Source organism: Ochlerotatus camptorhynchus, unplaced genomic scaffold (genome assembly GCF_037179485.1).
Source record: "Ochlerotatus camptorhynchus isolate MF236.1 unplaced genomic scaffold, CSIRO-AGI_Acam_v1.1 ptg000331l, whole genome shotgun sequence".
Lineage (NCBI taxonomy): Eukaryota > Metazoa > Arthropoda > Insecta > Diptera > Culicidae > Ochlerotatus > Ochlerotatus camptorhynchus.
In genome coordinates, this window is record NW_027040819.1 from 71,128 (window position 1) to 87,500 (window position 16,373).

At 40.1% G+C, this 16,373-nt stretch overlaps 1 protein-coding gene and 1 pseudogene across 7 annotated transcripts in view; both read right to left on the reverse strand.

The window, feature by feature from the left end:
* LOC135708690 (rap1 GTPase-activating protein 1-like) overlaps nucleotides 1–16,373 on the reverse strand; it is a 265,252-nt gene that overhangs the window by 1,464 nt on the left and 247,415 nt on the right. For 6 of the 7 annotated variants that reach the window (XM_065230788.1, XM_065230793.1, XM_065230790.1 and 3 more), the window contains 3 exons: nucleotides 2,672–4,342; nucleotides 2,315–2,606; nucleotides 1,614–2,008 (listed from right to left, as the gene is read on the reverse strand). In XM_065230788.1, coding sequence (XP_065086860.1) covers nucleotides 1,614–2,008; nucleotides 2,315–2,606; nucleotides 2,672–4,342 — 2,358 coding nt within the window. The remainder of the gene's footprint in view (nucleotides 1–1,613; nucleotides 2,009–2,314; nucleotides 2,607–2,671; nucleotides 4,343–16,373) is intronic. The other variant, XM_065230789.1, reaches the window with a different exon arrangement.
* LOC135708692 (uncharacterized) lies at nucleotides 11,375–13,958 on the reverse strand (annotated as a pseudogene).

Here is a 16,373-nt window from a genome sequence, read left to right on the forward strand (position 1 = left end):
TGGACTGTACGGGCTATCCAAGTAACATACATGTTTTATAGCAGTGTATGTAACCTCAGTATGACTGGTTTTGGTTGTAAAGAAGTTTGCTCAACATAATTCAATCAATGTGTGTTACTTGGGTACTTTGGATACTTTCAAACTTGATAAATCATATGAAGTAGATTAAAGAATGGATTAAATGTTTATCCACAACTAGTTACTGGGACTATAATTTACTCGATCGTATAAAATCCTCAGTTAAGCACTTCCCAGAATTAAACCGAAAAATGTACCAACAAGTTTTATTAAAATTGACCTTCCCAAAAAATTTACCCAAAGGCGTTGTTGAAACTTGTGACTCACAAGTTTCAACAACGCCTTTGGGTAAATTTTTTGGGAAGCAGTGCTGTAAATTTTCATATCATTCGATTGAAGATGAACCACTACAACCATTCAATCAATTCTGTGAAAACGAATTCTCACATGGCCATAATTTGAAGAGCCCCTTTCTCATTCGAAGCTCACTGTCACTGTCAATTGAGTCACTCAGTATCATTTGATATACGACAGTGGAGTATGGAAGAAATCCAGGAAAATTATCCCGAACAGACAAGTCGACCCGATGTCGGATCAACGTAAGGCTAATTTAAGGTCGATGTCGACCCAATGTCGTGTTAATGTCGGGTCAATTTTGGGTTTATGTCGGGTCAATGTCGGGTCAACATCGGATTGGGTTTTGATAGAAGTCAGGTTGGTGTCGGGTTGGCTTAGCTTTTTCGCCAGAATGTCGACCAGAGCTCCGTTTGTGTGTAGGTTACACTCAATCGAATGATATATAGCGTTTCTCAAATGAGAATGATCCATGCCTTCGTCAAATGACTAAGCAACTGATATCACCCATTCGGAGAAGGTCCCCTTTGATAGCGAATAGCTACTTTTCTCATTTTCATCAAAAATGTTCAAATGATTTTGAGAATTTACAGCACTGCTTGTGACAACAAGCCCCTATCGGGAGTCGATAAGCATTCATAATACTGGATAGTGCGGCACTTTTTCCATATGTCGATGGTTATCTCGGCCCCTTCAAACGGTCTAGTAGGCTATTCTTATTCTATATCTCGATCTCTTAATATCGAGCGATAGCAGTGCTATAATGAGCAACCACTCAACCGAACAAGCCAACAACTATTATTCATATTGTTGCTTGTTGAATGATGAATGAATAGTAAAGCAGTAATGGCTCATTTATATACATAAAACAGATAAGAATTAGGGAACTTAGTAACATGAATTCCAGTATAAGCGGTCGAATTAAATACAGAAACACACCTACTGTTATACACCTACACTTTGCATACAGAAAATAAAGAATATAAAAAATTCCAAGATCATAACCAAATTCGATCAAATTAGGCAGTTTTTTGGGACCTCAATACAATCGAAAGAGCAGTGGGGAGCAGAGAGTTGTAAAGTTGACCCACGATAGTGGTCATACAAAAGGCGAAACTGTCAAATTCTCACTATATTCAAATTACTATTTGATATTTACCCATGCTAATCATAATCATGAAATCGGAAAATTCGTTCACATACGAATACAATATACTAAAATGGAGTACACATCTACTTACCACATTCTGCCTCAGGAGATCCAGTTTATCACACTTTAGTCGGGTAATTTCTTGCTTAAACCCGTCCATTTGCTGCATAACATCCGGCGTTATCAGGAGTGTCCCAGTGCCTGCACCACTAACGGTATTGCCACCGCCGCCACCACCACCACAACTACTCACATTCGTACCGGCACTTCCGGTACTGCACCGCAGATCACGCGTGCTATCACACCCAGTGCTTCCAGTTCCGACGCTGACGCTGATCACGCTGCCACCTCCGTTCGTTGATCGCTCCACCCGGTCCCCGTCCAAGCAGAGCGAACAGGCTTTGGTTGTAGCATCAGCCGAGGACATCGATTCCAGCCCGGTGTCACTGTCAATGTACGTCGCTCCGGCATCTACATTTGGGAAAACTTTGATTCGTAAATCAATTTTGAAATTAGGATTAAATAAAAAATGAAACAAAGTGCCAGTCGGGAAAACCAAAAGCAACGCAAATGTGTGGGCAAATTGTTGTAATTTGTTTGAAAATTTGCAGCAAAAAGCGAAGAAAGAGAAAAAATGGGGAAAAGAGAGCAAAACATTGAATTATTAGTATACAAATTGGCTAAAGCTACCATGAAGACTGTTATGAACAATAACTGCGGCTATTACGCGCAATCAAGTTGCATTGCGGATATGGTTGGTGAGTGAAAATGTGAGAAGGGGATGACACTTACCCATCGGATCCAGATCAACACTGTTCAAGCTGGAGTCATCACTAGTTTCGGACATTGCCACTGGGCCGTTAATATTGTTGTTGTTATTATTGCTAACGCCATCGGAATGTCCTTTAGCACTATGGGCACCATTACCACCGTGATGGTTGTTGTTGGTTGTGTTGTTATTATTGTTGTTCATATTGTTTGGATTGATCGAACAGCGGGATGTGATGTCCGGTGAGGAGGCTACTGAATCGTTGGGAGACTTCCGCGAGCCCGTCGTGCTACTTTTCGAAAGTGATCGACCGATCTGTTTCGGGGTGAAGTTGGCCAATAGAATTTAGGAGTTAAAGCTAAAACAATAATAATACTTACATTAACTACTTGTCCCGGTCCACAGGGCACGTCGGAGATCTCCTTCGATTTCTTGATGGAATTCTGATGCTTTGGATTGGATTCGACGCTTCCGTTCGTGGGATCAGAATTTTGTGAGCGAAGACGAGCGTTTAGAGCTTTCTTTACTGTGTCGATAAATCGCGAACCGGTAAAGCCACCTTCGGATTTGGGCGTTTCCGGAGTAGGAGAAGAAGGAGCTCCTAGCAAATCAGCTCCTAAAAATTCTCGCGTTTTCTCCTTCAGTTCATCTACTAAATTCTGAAGTAATGACGTTCTCGTACGCAGCTCTAACTGAGCAAATTTGTCCGCTTTGTAGCAAGCGTTTTCTGCGTTGATCAGCTTGGTGAGGAGAAATTCTTTCAGCTCTGGTCCCTTCTTAAATACTGATGGTTGGGGGAGGGTTGGGCCAAAGAACGGCACATCATCCCGAGCAGTTACTGAAATCTTATACCGGCAATTTGGTGTGTTTGGATCCACAGGCTGGATAACGATGAACGCGTGCAGGAAATGACTTGCAATCATCGCTGGGGAGAAAGGTGTGTTTTCCTCCTGGAATACGATTGCCACGATATCGTTACCGATGTGGCGCTTCCGTTGTAATTGTTGGGGATCGCCTTCGGTGTACGGTAGAAGCGTAGACACATGGAACATAATTTCCCGTTCTTTGAATATTTCGTATACAGCGGTGTCACCGGTGTGACCGTTCTGAATATCCAGACCACCTCTGTAACCTTTGTGATCACGAAGTCGTATTCGTTGTCCCAGTAGGTCGAGGAACTCTTCGAGTGCTGGAGTCGTGTCGCTGTTGCAGAAGAGTTCTTCCTCCGTGGTCTGCCCGTACCGTTGATATAAAACGCCAAATTTAAAGTTCGTTACTAACACGTGTTCATCGTAACTCGCGATTAACGTGGATGCTTTCGGACACAGCACAGGCATGAAACTATCTACGTTGATCTGTTCATTTAGAAGTCGTGCCATCTTGATCGGAGACGGGTTTGATCCTAAACACGAAGCTGGAATGATTTCGTGCATGGTTCCGGTTCTTAGTCGGAGTAATATTCGAATGTGATCTTGATTTGCTACATTCTCCGACTTGATCGAGAGCAATACTGGACCGAGTTGATCATCGTGACCTACAAGATTCGAGTGTTCCCGTGAGCTGAAAAACCTTCGGTAACATTTGGCCGTGTCGTCAGATTCGATCTTGCCCACCCGCCACGTAGTGTGAGAAGGGATGTCATAGCCTGAATCATGATCAGTACCGTCTAGCCAATAACCCCCACTGTTAGGTATCACAATCATCGGATATGGTGCCGGTTTACTGAGATGGTCTTCTAGTAACCGCTGAAGTGGTGGAACTGTCGAAATTATCGATGAACTTTGGGAACTTACTGACGACTGGCTCTGATACTGGGGATGGTGATGAAGCGAGCCACCATTCGAGAGCGTGTGATGTAGGTGACCGCTGGAGCTGTTCGACAGCAGATGCGGCGAGGCCGGTGTTGAACTCGAGTTTGAATGTGGATTCGAGGACATACTGTTCGAGTGTCGCAGCAGCGATCGCGTCTGTTGCGGAATTTGTACCGTAAGATTGTTCGGCGTGTCATTGTTGGTGCCGTGCGGATTGGAGATTCGTTCTTCACGTGTACCCTGAAAAAAAATAAATGAAAAATTGAAATTTTTCTCTACGCCGGGGTTTTTTGTGTTTTGTGTTTGTAATTTGTATTCTAACGCATTCGTTTGTTTGAAGAATCCGCTTGTTTGATATCCATTTTTAAGAGATGAACTAGCCTCAGGCTAAAAATCTCTAAAATAAAGATTAAAAAAAAAAAAAAAAAAAAAAAAATGATATCCATGAAAACAACGCTAGTACATCTAGCGATTAGCACAACTGGTACGTGACTTTTAGCGCTGATGTATGTATGTATGTATGTATGTATGCATGTAAGTAGCCACCATCCTAGCTTGGGTCTTGCCGTGCATGCGGCTCCACTCAACAGCAAGATCAAATTCCGTCATCATTCTGAATTCAACATACTGCTGTATGAAGGGCCAAAAAGGGTTGGACGGGCCCGTAAGCAGAGGCACTTACGCGAAACCCGCGGGAATAAGAGAATCTCCTTCCAACAGTAAGATCCAACAAAACAAATAACGAAATTCGCAATTCATGTTAAGCTTTCCACGGGATGGTTTGTTTAAGAAGAGCGCGTCAAATTCATTGCAACTGTTGGAGTGAAATGTAACTATCTAAAATGACAGTACACATTCCCTCCTAGACTCCGGTTGGCACTCCACTGCATTGTCCAGTTACAACATCAATGATGCCCTGAAGCTCCCTCCCGTCCCAGTATCATGTAATATATAATGTATATAAAATATGTAGTAAAATGAAAAATATAATAAAAAATAAAGATGTTTTACAAAATACAAATAACCTAGATTATTGGGTCCTATACACACACTTTTAGTTTTATGTGCCATGAAATGACATAATGCATCATTTTATGTTTTGAAAATATAATACTAAAGCATTGTATCAATAGACCGAAAATCGAGGTTATTTGGACATGAGACATTATATTTAAAAGGATACTACAAAACCGACCATCAAACGCACTGCCCACAAAAGCAGACACGTCCCCTCGAAAATGCAATCGAGAAATGTACAAGAACAATCCTCAATTGGAACGTACTCACCAAATCAATATATCCCGGAGCGCATTCCCGATGCCGTCGAACGGCAAAAAAAGGGAACTCGGCGAGCAAATTTGTGATGCGAAATTTTCACTGAAAACAACCGCGAATTTCACCACACCCAACTGCGAAACACGTTCAGAAGCACTTTTGGTACACTTTCGATATCAATTTCGTTCGAAAACACTTAATTTTTTTTTTTTTTTTTTTTTGCAAAAATAGTTGCAAGTGAACCAACACCAAGTGAAATTAATCATTATCACTCGCGATGCCACAAATATCTGGTCCGGGAGAAAAAAAATCAAACAACGCAGAAAGCGCCAAATCTTCTGATGCTTGCAAACATGATGAATCACTCACGTTGCTTAATTTTCTCTAGTCATTTTGTACGTGACTTTTAGCGCTGATTGGCAAAAAAATATGGCGACGATTGTAGTCATGGCAGTTTGTGGCGGTGGTAACAACTCCGTACATGTGTGAATGCTACGCTAGAACCCGATCGATTCAAAAGTAGCTCGAGGAACTCGGATACCCAACTCTCATTTGAATAGCACGATGTAAAAAAGCAATAGATTCCTCACCCAGTATGCGTTAAGGGGAGGTTCTCATTCAAATGGCCAAAAAGAAAGCAAAGTTTGATATTTTTTGTGAGCCAATGAAAAAATATAAAAGGACGCCTTATTTTCAATTTTTTACAAGGTGAAAAAAAATGGCGCCCGTGGCGCGTTTTGAGTAAGGTAGTGTAAATTGTCAAACTGTGTACAGCCTGTTACCTCAGGATCGATCTGAAACACAACACGATTAATTAGGCTTTAAAGAAAACTAAATGTATTGGAGGAATGACCTAAGAGCGCCCTAATAAAAATTGTATGGTTAATTTGCTTAACGACGTGTTCTGGGTATCATCCAAACCATTTGTGGAATAGTTCAATGATTTGGGTTATCGTTCGTTTATGGTTATTTTTTATTAGGGCGGGTAAAAAACTTGAAATTTGACAAAATGGTGCGATCTTAAACTTTTTGGTTGATTTTCTCCGCTTTTTTTCTTAAATTCAGGAAAGGTAGGAGCCCGGAGGCAATCAAGATGTAGCTGTTATAGATGGGTTCTGGTGTGTGTATAACTCTGTCGATAGCGAGCGCCGTCACCTCCAGGTCATAGAAGAGGCGGCTGTCAATGGCTACCCGGAAGCGGATGTTCCTGTTGTTGGTACGATTCAGTCGAGAGATGCTCTTGCTAATATTAACCCAACTTTTAATGCTGACCTTGACTGCTTGGAGGTGCCTATCGAAAGACAGGGACCTGTCAACCAGCACACCCAGCACTCTGACTAAGAGATGAACTAGCCTATGGCTAAAAATCTCTCAAATAAAGAATAATAATAAAAAAAGCTACGTAACCTACGGAATCGGCCCACCTAACAACCCAGACACAGCGGCCTGCATTTTGATCCGTCTCCGTGTAGATGTCCTTCCCGGGACGACCAGGAGAACATCGTCCGCGTAAATGAAAATACCCAGACAACCAGAAGTCGTATAACAATGTACAGACAGCATTGTAAATAACTACATTTTAAGTCAACATCGCATATAAGTATGACATACATCGCATTATGTTTAAGTTAAATCGTATAGAATGCAAATTTCCGCAAATTTATATGCGATGAATCATTTTTTCAGCGTACTGTATCACAAATTAAATCGGATTGCATCGTAAGGCTTTTCAAATTGAATTTTTTATTACAGATTAAATCGTGTATAATGTCAAATCAACTCGTTTAAAAAGAAATTGAAATTTGCACGTATATAGCGTCCACTTTTGTAGGTATAGGCCCTTTTTGCAATCTATACGATTTGTTTGTTTGTATATATGTTTGTATATCACAGAAACAACTTTGAATATACGAGCATTCTGGTTGTCTGGGTATGTACCCATTTTGGTAACAACAATAAAGGACCCTTGAGGGACTCCCGACCCCCTTGTCGAAAGTCCGGGACAGCGTTTTTCCTACAATAACCCGAAAAGAGCGGTCGTGTAAGTCACTTTAGCAAAGTTCACTACATTCCCGGTTAGTCCCCAGTTCATCAGCTGCTTAAGGACGAGGAGAGAGGAGTCCACGTGAACACCGGGTACGAGTTGGTGAGCCAGAGATCGTTGAAAAGCTCCAGCATCCGTGTCTTTCCATGCGTGTGCATTAGAGTGATGCAAAATTTGAAATTTTCGCTCCACAATACTTAAACGATTCCAAATCGGATCCTGACTAACCTCTCAAAATTTGACCCCATTTGGTGAGAAACTGAGATGGCACAAACCATTTGAAGTTCGTATGGGGATTACTATGGTAAAACCAAGATTTTTGTTCATGTCTATCAAATAATTCACAATTTCGGTTTACTTCAAAAACTTTCAATTGTACTTGTAGGAAATTTTTCCAGCTACAACTTTGCTGACGACCACTTTTTGATTAAATGCAAGGATCGAAAGTTATCAATGGTTCAATGCGCTGATGTCTTATGATCATGCTCAATCAACGGCTCAGCAGGCAACATTGGTGTTTCTGGGGCGTTGAATAGGAAACAAAAATCATGGCTACTATGTCACACTGCAAAATACAGTGTTGCCTACAGAGCAGCTGCTTGATCATGTCATAAGTTTACCAATCTCTTAAATAATTAATAACTTTTTCTTGTCTCGTTTTACATAGAAACGGTCTTCAGCAAAGTTGTAGCTGTGAAAATTTTCTTTAAGAATGGGTGTTGAACTGTTTCGCAGCTCAATATGGAAAAAGACTAGAAGGCAATGAACAAAAAGTTGAGATTTCCCATAGTAATTTACATGTAAACTTCAAATGGCTTGTGCGAAGTTTGTTTATAACCAAATGAGTTGTAACTTTGGGAGGCTAATCAAGATCCGATTTGAAACCATTTAAGCACTGTGGAGCGAAAAAGTCAAATTTTGCATCAGTCTACTGTGCATGTTTGTAATCAATCTTATATAAACATTGTATGCGTGCTTATCCTAGTTGGTTTTGGATAACTCGCTGAAGAAAGCTTATTAATTTAATTGTGCCCAGGAGATACAGATTTAAAATACATGTTCATGGTTTCTGTATAGAAAATATCAAGCTGAACATTGCATTAGGTCCTAAGTAACATTGACAGATTCTCTTTGTCGACTTTCTATATAGCATCTAATACGTCAAACACATCAAGAAACGGTTCTGTGCTTAAGTAGTTAACGAAAGAGAAAGTTGACGAAGAGAATCGATCAATGTTACTTAGGACCTAATGCAATGTTTAGCTTGATAGATCATTAAATTTACTATCGAAATAAATTTAGTAACGAATGAAAAATAAAATAAATATGAGATCAATAGGGGGTCACTGGGTTCAAAACTGACGACTTATGTTACTGCAAAGGACACGCATGCTTTAACTTGACTGGCAATGGTAGGTGGGGCCAAAACTGGCACACTTAACTACCCTATGGTGACAATAATGGAACAGAGAGGCACCACGTGGATGAATTTCTGCAGCGTGATGCTGTATGACAATTATCGCATCGCATGATCCAATGTTGGTAGATCAAAATGCGGTTGAATCATTTTGAATAATAGGCGCGTCTGGAGGTGTTAAACAGTTATGAGTCGAAACATTTCAGGTATTTATCTTGTTTACTGGTATCGTTCATTAATTCCTTTGGGTGGTTTGCATTATTGATGTAAATTTTAAGAAGTGCAATCCTCTTGCAGACACTCTTCGCATTGGATCGGTGAGAAAACGAAGAAGAATAGAAGAAACAAACAAAAGATAACAACGGCCAACACGCAATAGATCTATTATGATAAGCGATTGCGTGTGAATTTTTAAATCATTTTCAACTGCAGAACTTTTGCACCACATTGCACTGAACGAGTTTAGACCACGACATAGCTGAGTTGTTTTAAGAGAGCCCACCTCAACTTATTCATCCGTCGATTGGCTCGGTAGCAGACTGTAAACCTCTAGAAGTGATTGTAATTACATTTTACTTTGGGTTAGTTAAGCCTCACCACTTTGCATCGGGAAGAAAAGGTAAAATGCAGAAGAAAAAAATTATTCCTACCCATGCATCTTTGATGATAGTTTGTTAATGTTAGTTTGGCAGTGGACGCGCTTCCACACTGTCCTGTCCAGTATCAGGGCACCAACGATTCATGCCTATCATGGTTAACTGAGATGTTAATAAATTATTTTTTCTTCTTCGCATTTCAAGCTTATTGCTTATCGCATATTAGTTTATTGCGTGCTCTCAACTTAGTGTTCTAGATGCACTTCCACAGTTATTGATTGAGAGCTTTCGATGCCTGTAACATTTTTGTATTAGTATAATTGTGTGACAAGTACAATCATACTCTATGCCCAGGGAAGTCCTAGACCGGACCGGGAATCGAACCCAGCCACCAGTATGGTCTTGCTTTGTAGCTGCGCCTTTACCGACTGAGCAACGGGAGGCCCGAGATGTTAATTAATGGCTCGGTGAAATCTCCAACAGCCGATAACCTCGGCATTTACTTTTGCTGATATCTCTGCAAAACATCTGTTTGTTAGTTGAGGTCTCAGCAAAACTCTAATTTGTTAGCTGAGTCTCGGCAATTGTTTTACTGAATTTCTGCTAAATAAATTGCAGAACTATTCGGCTGTTGAAATCTCGCAGAATTTGCAGATGCTGACGTATTGAGTAATTCTGCATAATAATAATAATGGAAACCCCATTGTAAGAGACGAAAAAGAAGTAGAGTAGAAACAAAAGAAAGAACCCATTCTGCTGTCCACGCAAACGCCACCGACGACGAGCGCTGGGAAATCATGAAAAAGCCTACCATAGCCGACGAAAGTGGAATCAACATAATGATAATTGAATGTGGGAAAACGACCATCATCCAAAGCAGACAAGATCAGATCACACCGCTCCAAACCGGACAAGACATTCTTATCGGTCTTCGTACCTATTAGCATATAACCAAGCGTGTTTGGAATAAAATTTGCGTTTTCGGTTACGGTTTACCAAGCACAAAAAAATATGTACTTTACTGCTCTTTCTTTCTTGGATTGTGGAAAACCAGTGTATCAGGGGGAATATTTTTTCAAAAAAGTCATTTAATTAAATATCTCAAAATGCCGCTGGATATGTATATCCGAGATATACTTTAAAAGATACCTTTTTTATGTGGGATTGAATGCCTAGTTCACGGAATGAATCATTTTCGGGTAGTTTGGGTTCACAACACTTTCCGTTCAAAAACAGCATAGCTCTTGTATTCTAATTCTCCTGTGATTTGAGGTGTCACATGAAGGATTTTTGGCCCACATCAGAAACTGCATAGTTCCCTGGAACATGTGATGATATGACCAATTTTTTTTTTTTTTTTCCTTTGGTTTGTTTTTTCCGTCGATCTTGTTTTCCGTGCTGAGCACCAATGCTATCGACGTGCCAGGAAGGCAGCTCCCACACCTGGACCCTACCTATCGACCCATCAACTCATGAACCGGGGACCAACGGCTTTACTTCCCATCCGAAGGAAGGCGTGATCAGAGATGTTATGCCTCAGAACATCCCGGCGGCGCCGACTGGGATTGAACCCAGGCCTGCTGGAGTGAGAGGTAATCACGCTCACCAATACACCACCGGCGCCGTTTGATATGACCAATGTTATTATTAAAAAAAAATAATAAAGGGTTGTGTCCTAGACACGACCGCAGTATGACGTAGAACCACGCAAAATTGATTTTTTTTTTTTCTTTATTTACAAGGCTTTCAGCCATTGGCTGGTTCGCCACGCAAAATTGATGTTTGTCATGCATTTTTTGACTATTATACTTATTATTATGAATGGGGCGGGGCAGAACGTATCTTTTGTGCAGAATATGGAAAAAGGATGGACTTTGGATGTTAATCTAATTGCATATATAGAGGTTGTTGTTGTTGTTCTTTATTAGCGACCGTTTAACCATTTGCTCATTCGGGTCGTTTTTGATAAATTACAGTTTAATGCTTAAAAATTAGTATTTGAATTTATCACTTCTTAACCTATTTCCGGTTGCCTTCTTGGATCTGGTCATGGTCGGGTCTTCCTTAATTAAACGTTGAGGACTGCTACAGATTTGGCAGATTTGAGTGCTGCTTTCTTCCATTGTTTCTTTAGTATGTTGATGATACCGATGATTAGCTGGATTGACACTATGACGAGGATAAGTGAGAGCTTCCAGTTGTGGTCTTCTAGGTATCCCGTGTGGACTTCTTGATTTTCGATTATGGTGACGTCCTGGTCACCGTTTTGGGTGGTATCTTTGCTGTCTGCGTTTCCCATTGTATGAGTGCTGGATGTATGGTTGTACTGTAGTTGAACCGTGAATGCTTTGAATATGACTGTGGCTTGATTGCCATTTGTCGGCTTTATAAGTATTGCATTTTACTGACAGGTCTCTTTGGTGGTGAATTTTGTTGCGTTCTTTTTGTGTTGAATCAGCATAGGTTCGATGTTGATTGTGGTTGTTTATATTAGCGTATGGATTTTGATATCCTTCAAGAACTTGATTGTTTTTTCTATGGAATTTGCATCGTCTCCTAGTATTTCATGTAAAGAGGAGCCCAGGTGATTGGTTTTTCTTTCTGCGTCGTAGCGGGGACAATCGATTAATATATGCTGAACGGTAATTGGCATTCCACAAGATAGACATATTTCCGGGTCTTATTTTCTTGCAAGGTAGCCATGAGTTAATTTGGTATGTCCAATTCTTAGCCTTGTTATGATTCGGCTTGCATATCGATCTTTATTGTATGAGGTGCTCCATTCCGAAATGGTGTTCTTGATTTGCCTGAGCTTGCTGTTGTTCATGAACCATTTGTTTTGCCAAGCTTGGTTTATATGTTCGTCAACTATCTGATTTGGTGACAGATATATGCTGCAGAGAGTCATTTTTCGAGGTAGGTTGATTTTATAGCTATTGCTTCAAGACTTGTGTTAAGTTGAATTTTTGAGTGTTTTATTCCATGTTTGATTGCAATAGTAACTCCACCTTGTCCTGAAGGACGGTGGCAGAATAAGGTATCGTAACCAGGAATTGAGTGTTAAACAAACCTGTTTGTTCTGGTTTCTTGTAGACTGATTAGAGATGGCTTGTAATCATTAATCAATATCCGTAATTCTGCGTCTTGTTTTCTGACGCCATTACAATTCCATTGAATAATTTCGGTTGATTTTCGGTTTGCTGTTGGATCCATTCTAGTTGTTTTGATGACGATTATTGGGTTTAGGGTTGCATCTCATCATCACCACCCTCTTGAGAGCTGACATCCGATTCTGAGTTAACGTACTCAACCGTTTCACATTTTTTCATCTTATCGTTACCTTTCTTTTTCCTTGGGGGAAATTCGATGGGATTGCCTTGGCTCCTGGTGTGTTTTCCTGATGGTTTGTATCCGTAGAGTTTCAGTGTGTTCTCCAGTTTGGAATAATTCTCTTTGAATTTCGAGCTCCTTTTCTGCCGTTTTTCTTTTTTGTTTTTCTTCTCCGTAGGCATTTACTGCCTGTTCAAACTGGTTTTGTATTTCCATGAGCTTATTTTCCATCTTCTTCATTTTTTGTTCGAACTGTTTCTGCAGATCTAACCTTAGTGCTTCCGCGTAGGATTTCTTTTCTTCATTTAATTGTTTGATCTTCTCATCAAATTATTGGGTTAATGCACTTTTAATGGAATCTGAATACGTGATTTTATTTTCGCTTTCCACTATTTTTCTAACTTCCCAAAAGTTAATATTTCTGTCCACTTTCACTTTGGTGATAGCTACTTCTTTCTTGAATGCTGGGCACCCTTTGAAGAATGCTCCATGAGAATCACCACAGTTAACACATTTTTCTGCATTTTCACAGATTTCATGGAATGCCTCACCGCATTTCTTACACTTTTTTTCACTGTTACAGTTTTTTCCGATATGCCCGAACTTATAGCACACGAAGCACCTCAAAGGGTTCGGATACCACGGTCTTGTTTCCAACAGAATGAACCCAATTTTTACTTCTTTAGGTGGAACCGTACCCTTGACAGTGAGGACAAAAATTCCAGTGGGAGTTTTGTTCTCATCGCGTCCTTTCATAATCTGCCGAACTTCAGTTATTCCTGTTTTCGATAGGTCTTCAAGTAAGTCTTGGTCACTGTCAAACTTTATGTCCTGGCAAAAAACCACTACTTTGCATGAGTTAAGAGTTTTGTGCTCGTTTACGTGGAAATTCCTTAAGCCAGCTTTTCGATTTTAGCCAGGTTTCTGGCCTGGCATTCACTTTTAACGTTGTCGAGAATTTTCCCGTCTTTCGTTTTTTTGCGCTTGCTACTTCCCCGCAGTAAGCTTTAATTGTTTTATCGACGAGAATCGGAGAGACTCCGTGGAAGGATTTACCCTCCTCTCTCCTTTCCATAACTAAAATCTTTCCACCACCTCCAACAGAGGTTTCCCCCAGCCGGGGGAAACTAGAATTATTCATCTGGTAAATTTAAACCACTGCGTTAGGTGAACATATTGCACACCGGGTTTATTGACACTCGCAATTTGATGACTTATCACTTTGGCCGTTCGACCGCGCGTGTAATGTAACATCACTCGAGGGTATTTAATTGAACACAAGCGAATTAAAAACAGCGACTGTACTGAACCGTGGTCAAGCTAATACTGCATATATAGAGGTACCAGATATGTTTTACAGTCAGTTGTTGGTAATTTACCAACACAATATCATCGGATGTATGTCTCCTCTTAAGCAATGGTTTTGAAAATATTGGCTTTTGTTTTTACTTATAATTGTAGTTTGCTTAAAATTTATTTCCCTGAAAAAAGTGATCGTCAAATCCATGTCTTTTTAGAGTTGACGTTATAGACGGGGGAGGGGGAGAGGGATATTTTGCATATCCAAGTCACATTCCTCGTTATGTGACAGGTGATCACGCCGTGATCCACTTTTATCCGCTGCTGCAGGACCAAGTGCCACGCCGTCCGAAGCGGTTATAAGCAGAGGCACGACAGCAGCGCTGTTTTATATCTTTTCAGGTTCAAGCAGAACGATGTGTAACCGCACCTGACAGGATTTCCCGCCGTTTTTTTTATAAATGCAGCGGGCAGAAAGTTTCTTTTGTGCAGAATATGTAAAAAGGATGGACTTTGGATGTTAATCTAATGCATATATAGAGGTACTAGATTTGTTTTACAGTCAGTTGTTGGTAATTCATCGAAAGTATGTCTCCTCATGAACAATTTTTTTAAATTTTGGTTCTGCGTGTAAAAAATTGTTTTTACTTATGAAGGGCTGTTCATAAACTACGAAGACAGAGTGGGGGGGGGGGGTCATTATCCACAGCCCAAACAAATTTAAAAAAAAATGTATCGACAATTGTCTACCCAGGGGGAGGGGGGGTCAATAATCACCAACAAAACTGTCTACGTAGTTAATGAACTGCCCCTAATTGTGGTTTCTAAAAATTAATTTCCCGGAAAGAAGTGATCGTCAAAGTTCATGTCTTTTTCGGGTTGTTGTTAATGGGGGAGGGGGTTTTACATATATAATTGTCCAAGTCTCATTCCTCATTGTGGTGGTCATGGTCACCGTGATCCACCTTTAGCCGCTGTCATGGTATTACTTTCTGCATTACCTAATGCTACGCCGTCCGAAGCGGTAATGAGCAGAGGCAGGAAAGCAGCGCTGTGTTATATCTTTTCAGGTTCAAGCAGAATGATGTGCAACCAAGTGGTATTCGTTTATGATGGCTGAGTTTGTGGAAAACATTTAGTTCATGACAACAGTGATGAAATTATCATTTGCGCATTTTTCAAAAGTTTTTTTAATTATGTTGCTTAGTTCTCCCAGCAGCTGATGTAATTCGCGATTCATTCACGAAAAAAAATTAAAGGGTTGTGTCCTAGAACAACGCAAAATTGATGTATGTCATACACTTTATCTTAAATTTTTCAATTTAATTGTTTCGGTTATGGTTCAATGTTGGTACAAGTATTTTTCCTGGAATGTAATAAATTATGAAAATACAAATGTGGGGTCCTAAACAAGCCGTTATATATTTTGGAGTAGCACCCCAGTATACTCCAAAAAAACGCCATGCATGTAGTAGGATAAAACAACCAAAAACTACGTTATTTTTTTTTTCAGTAGCTCCATCATTAGTTTTAAATTAGGTCTCTGAAGCAGAGAAGAGAGTGAAGGTTGCATTTTGTGATAACGCAACATGCAGTTGTTTTCCCTATTAGAAGATGGTACAATATTGAACAAAATGTTGGTTCAGATGTAAAGGAGGGAGGGTTATAACGACCATACGGTGTTTAAGCACCTCTTTGTTCTCCAATTTGGAGGACAACCCAAACATAAAATTATCATGCATCATAATTATGTAGTTTACAGCGTGTTCGTAGAATGATGCAAAATAGAATACTGTGACTTTTCTCAAATCAAACGTTTGGTTTTCAATAAGTAGGTGCTTAGTACAACATTATCCGGAGGCAAACCAGGCTTAGGCTGAAAGCCTCCATAATAAAGAAAACTTAACTTAGCTTAGTACAACATTAACTGAAAATTAGGGGGATTCAATTATTGAATTTCAAAGTGAGAGCAAAAGCTCGCATGAGACATGAGGCAAAGCGACCTCAAACGAATAAAACTTATCATGTGACACCTCAAATCACACACCCAACCGGGGGATGTAAGATTCGCTTACAATTATGTGGGATTTATCATCACCCCCCTCTCCCCCAGCAAACACTTATAAAATTCGACACATTTTTATTGGCAAATTTCCATGTTCCACATTCCACATGATTTTCATGTGTCTACATAAACAAAATCCACTCAGAAGTACACATGAAATTTATGAGTCAAATGAATAGTATGTGTGGTTACACATGAATTTTATATGTACACATAAGAACTATGTGTCCGACACATATATATCA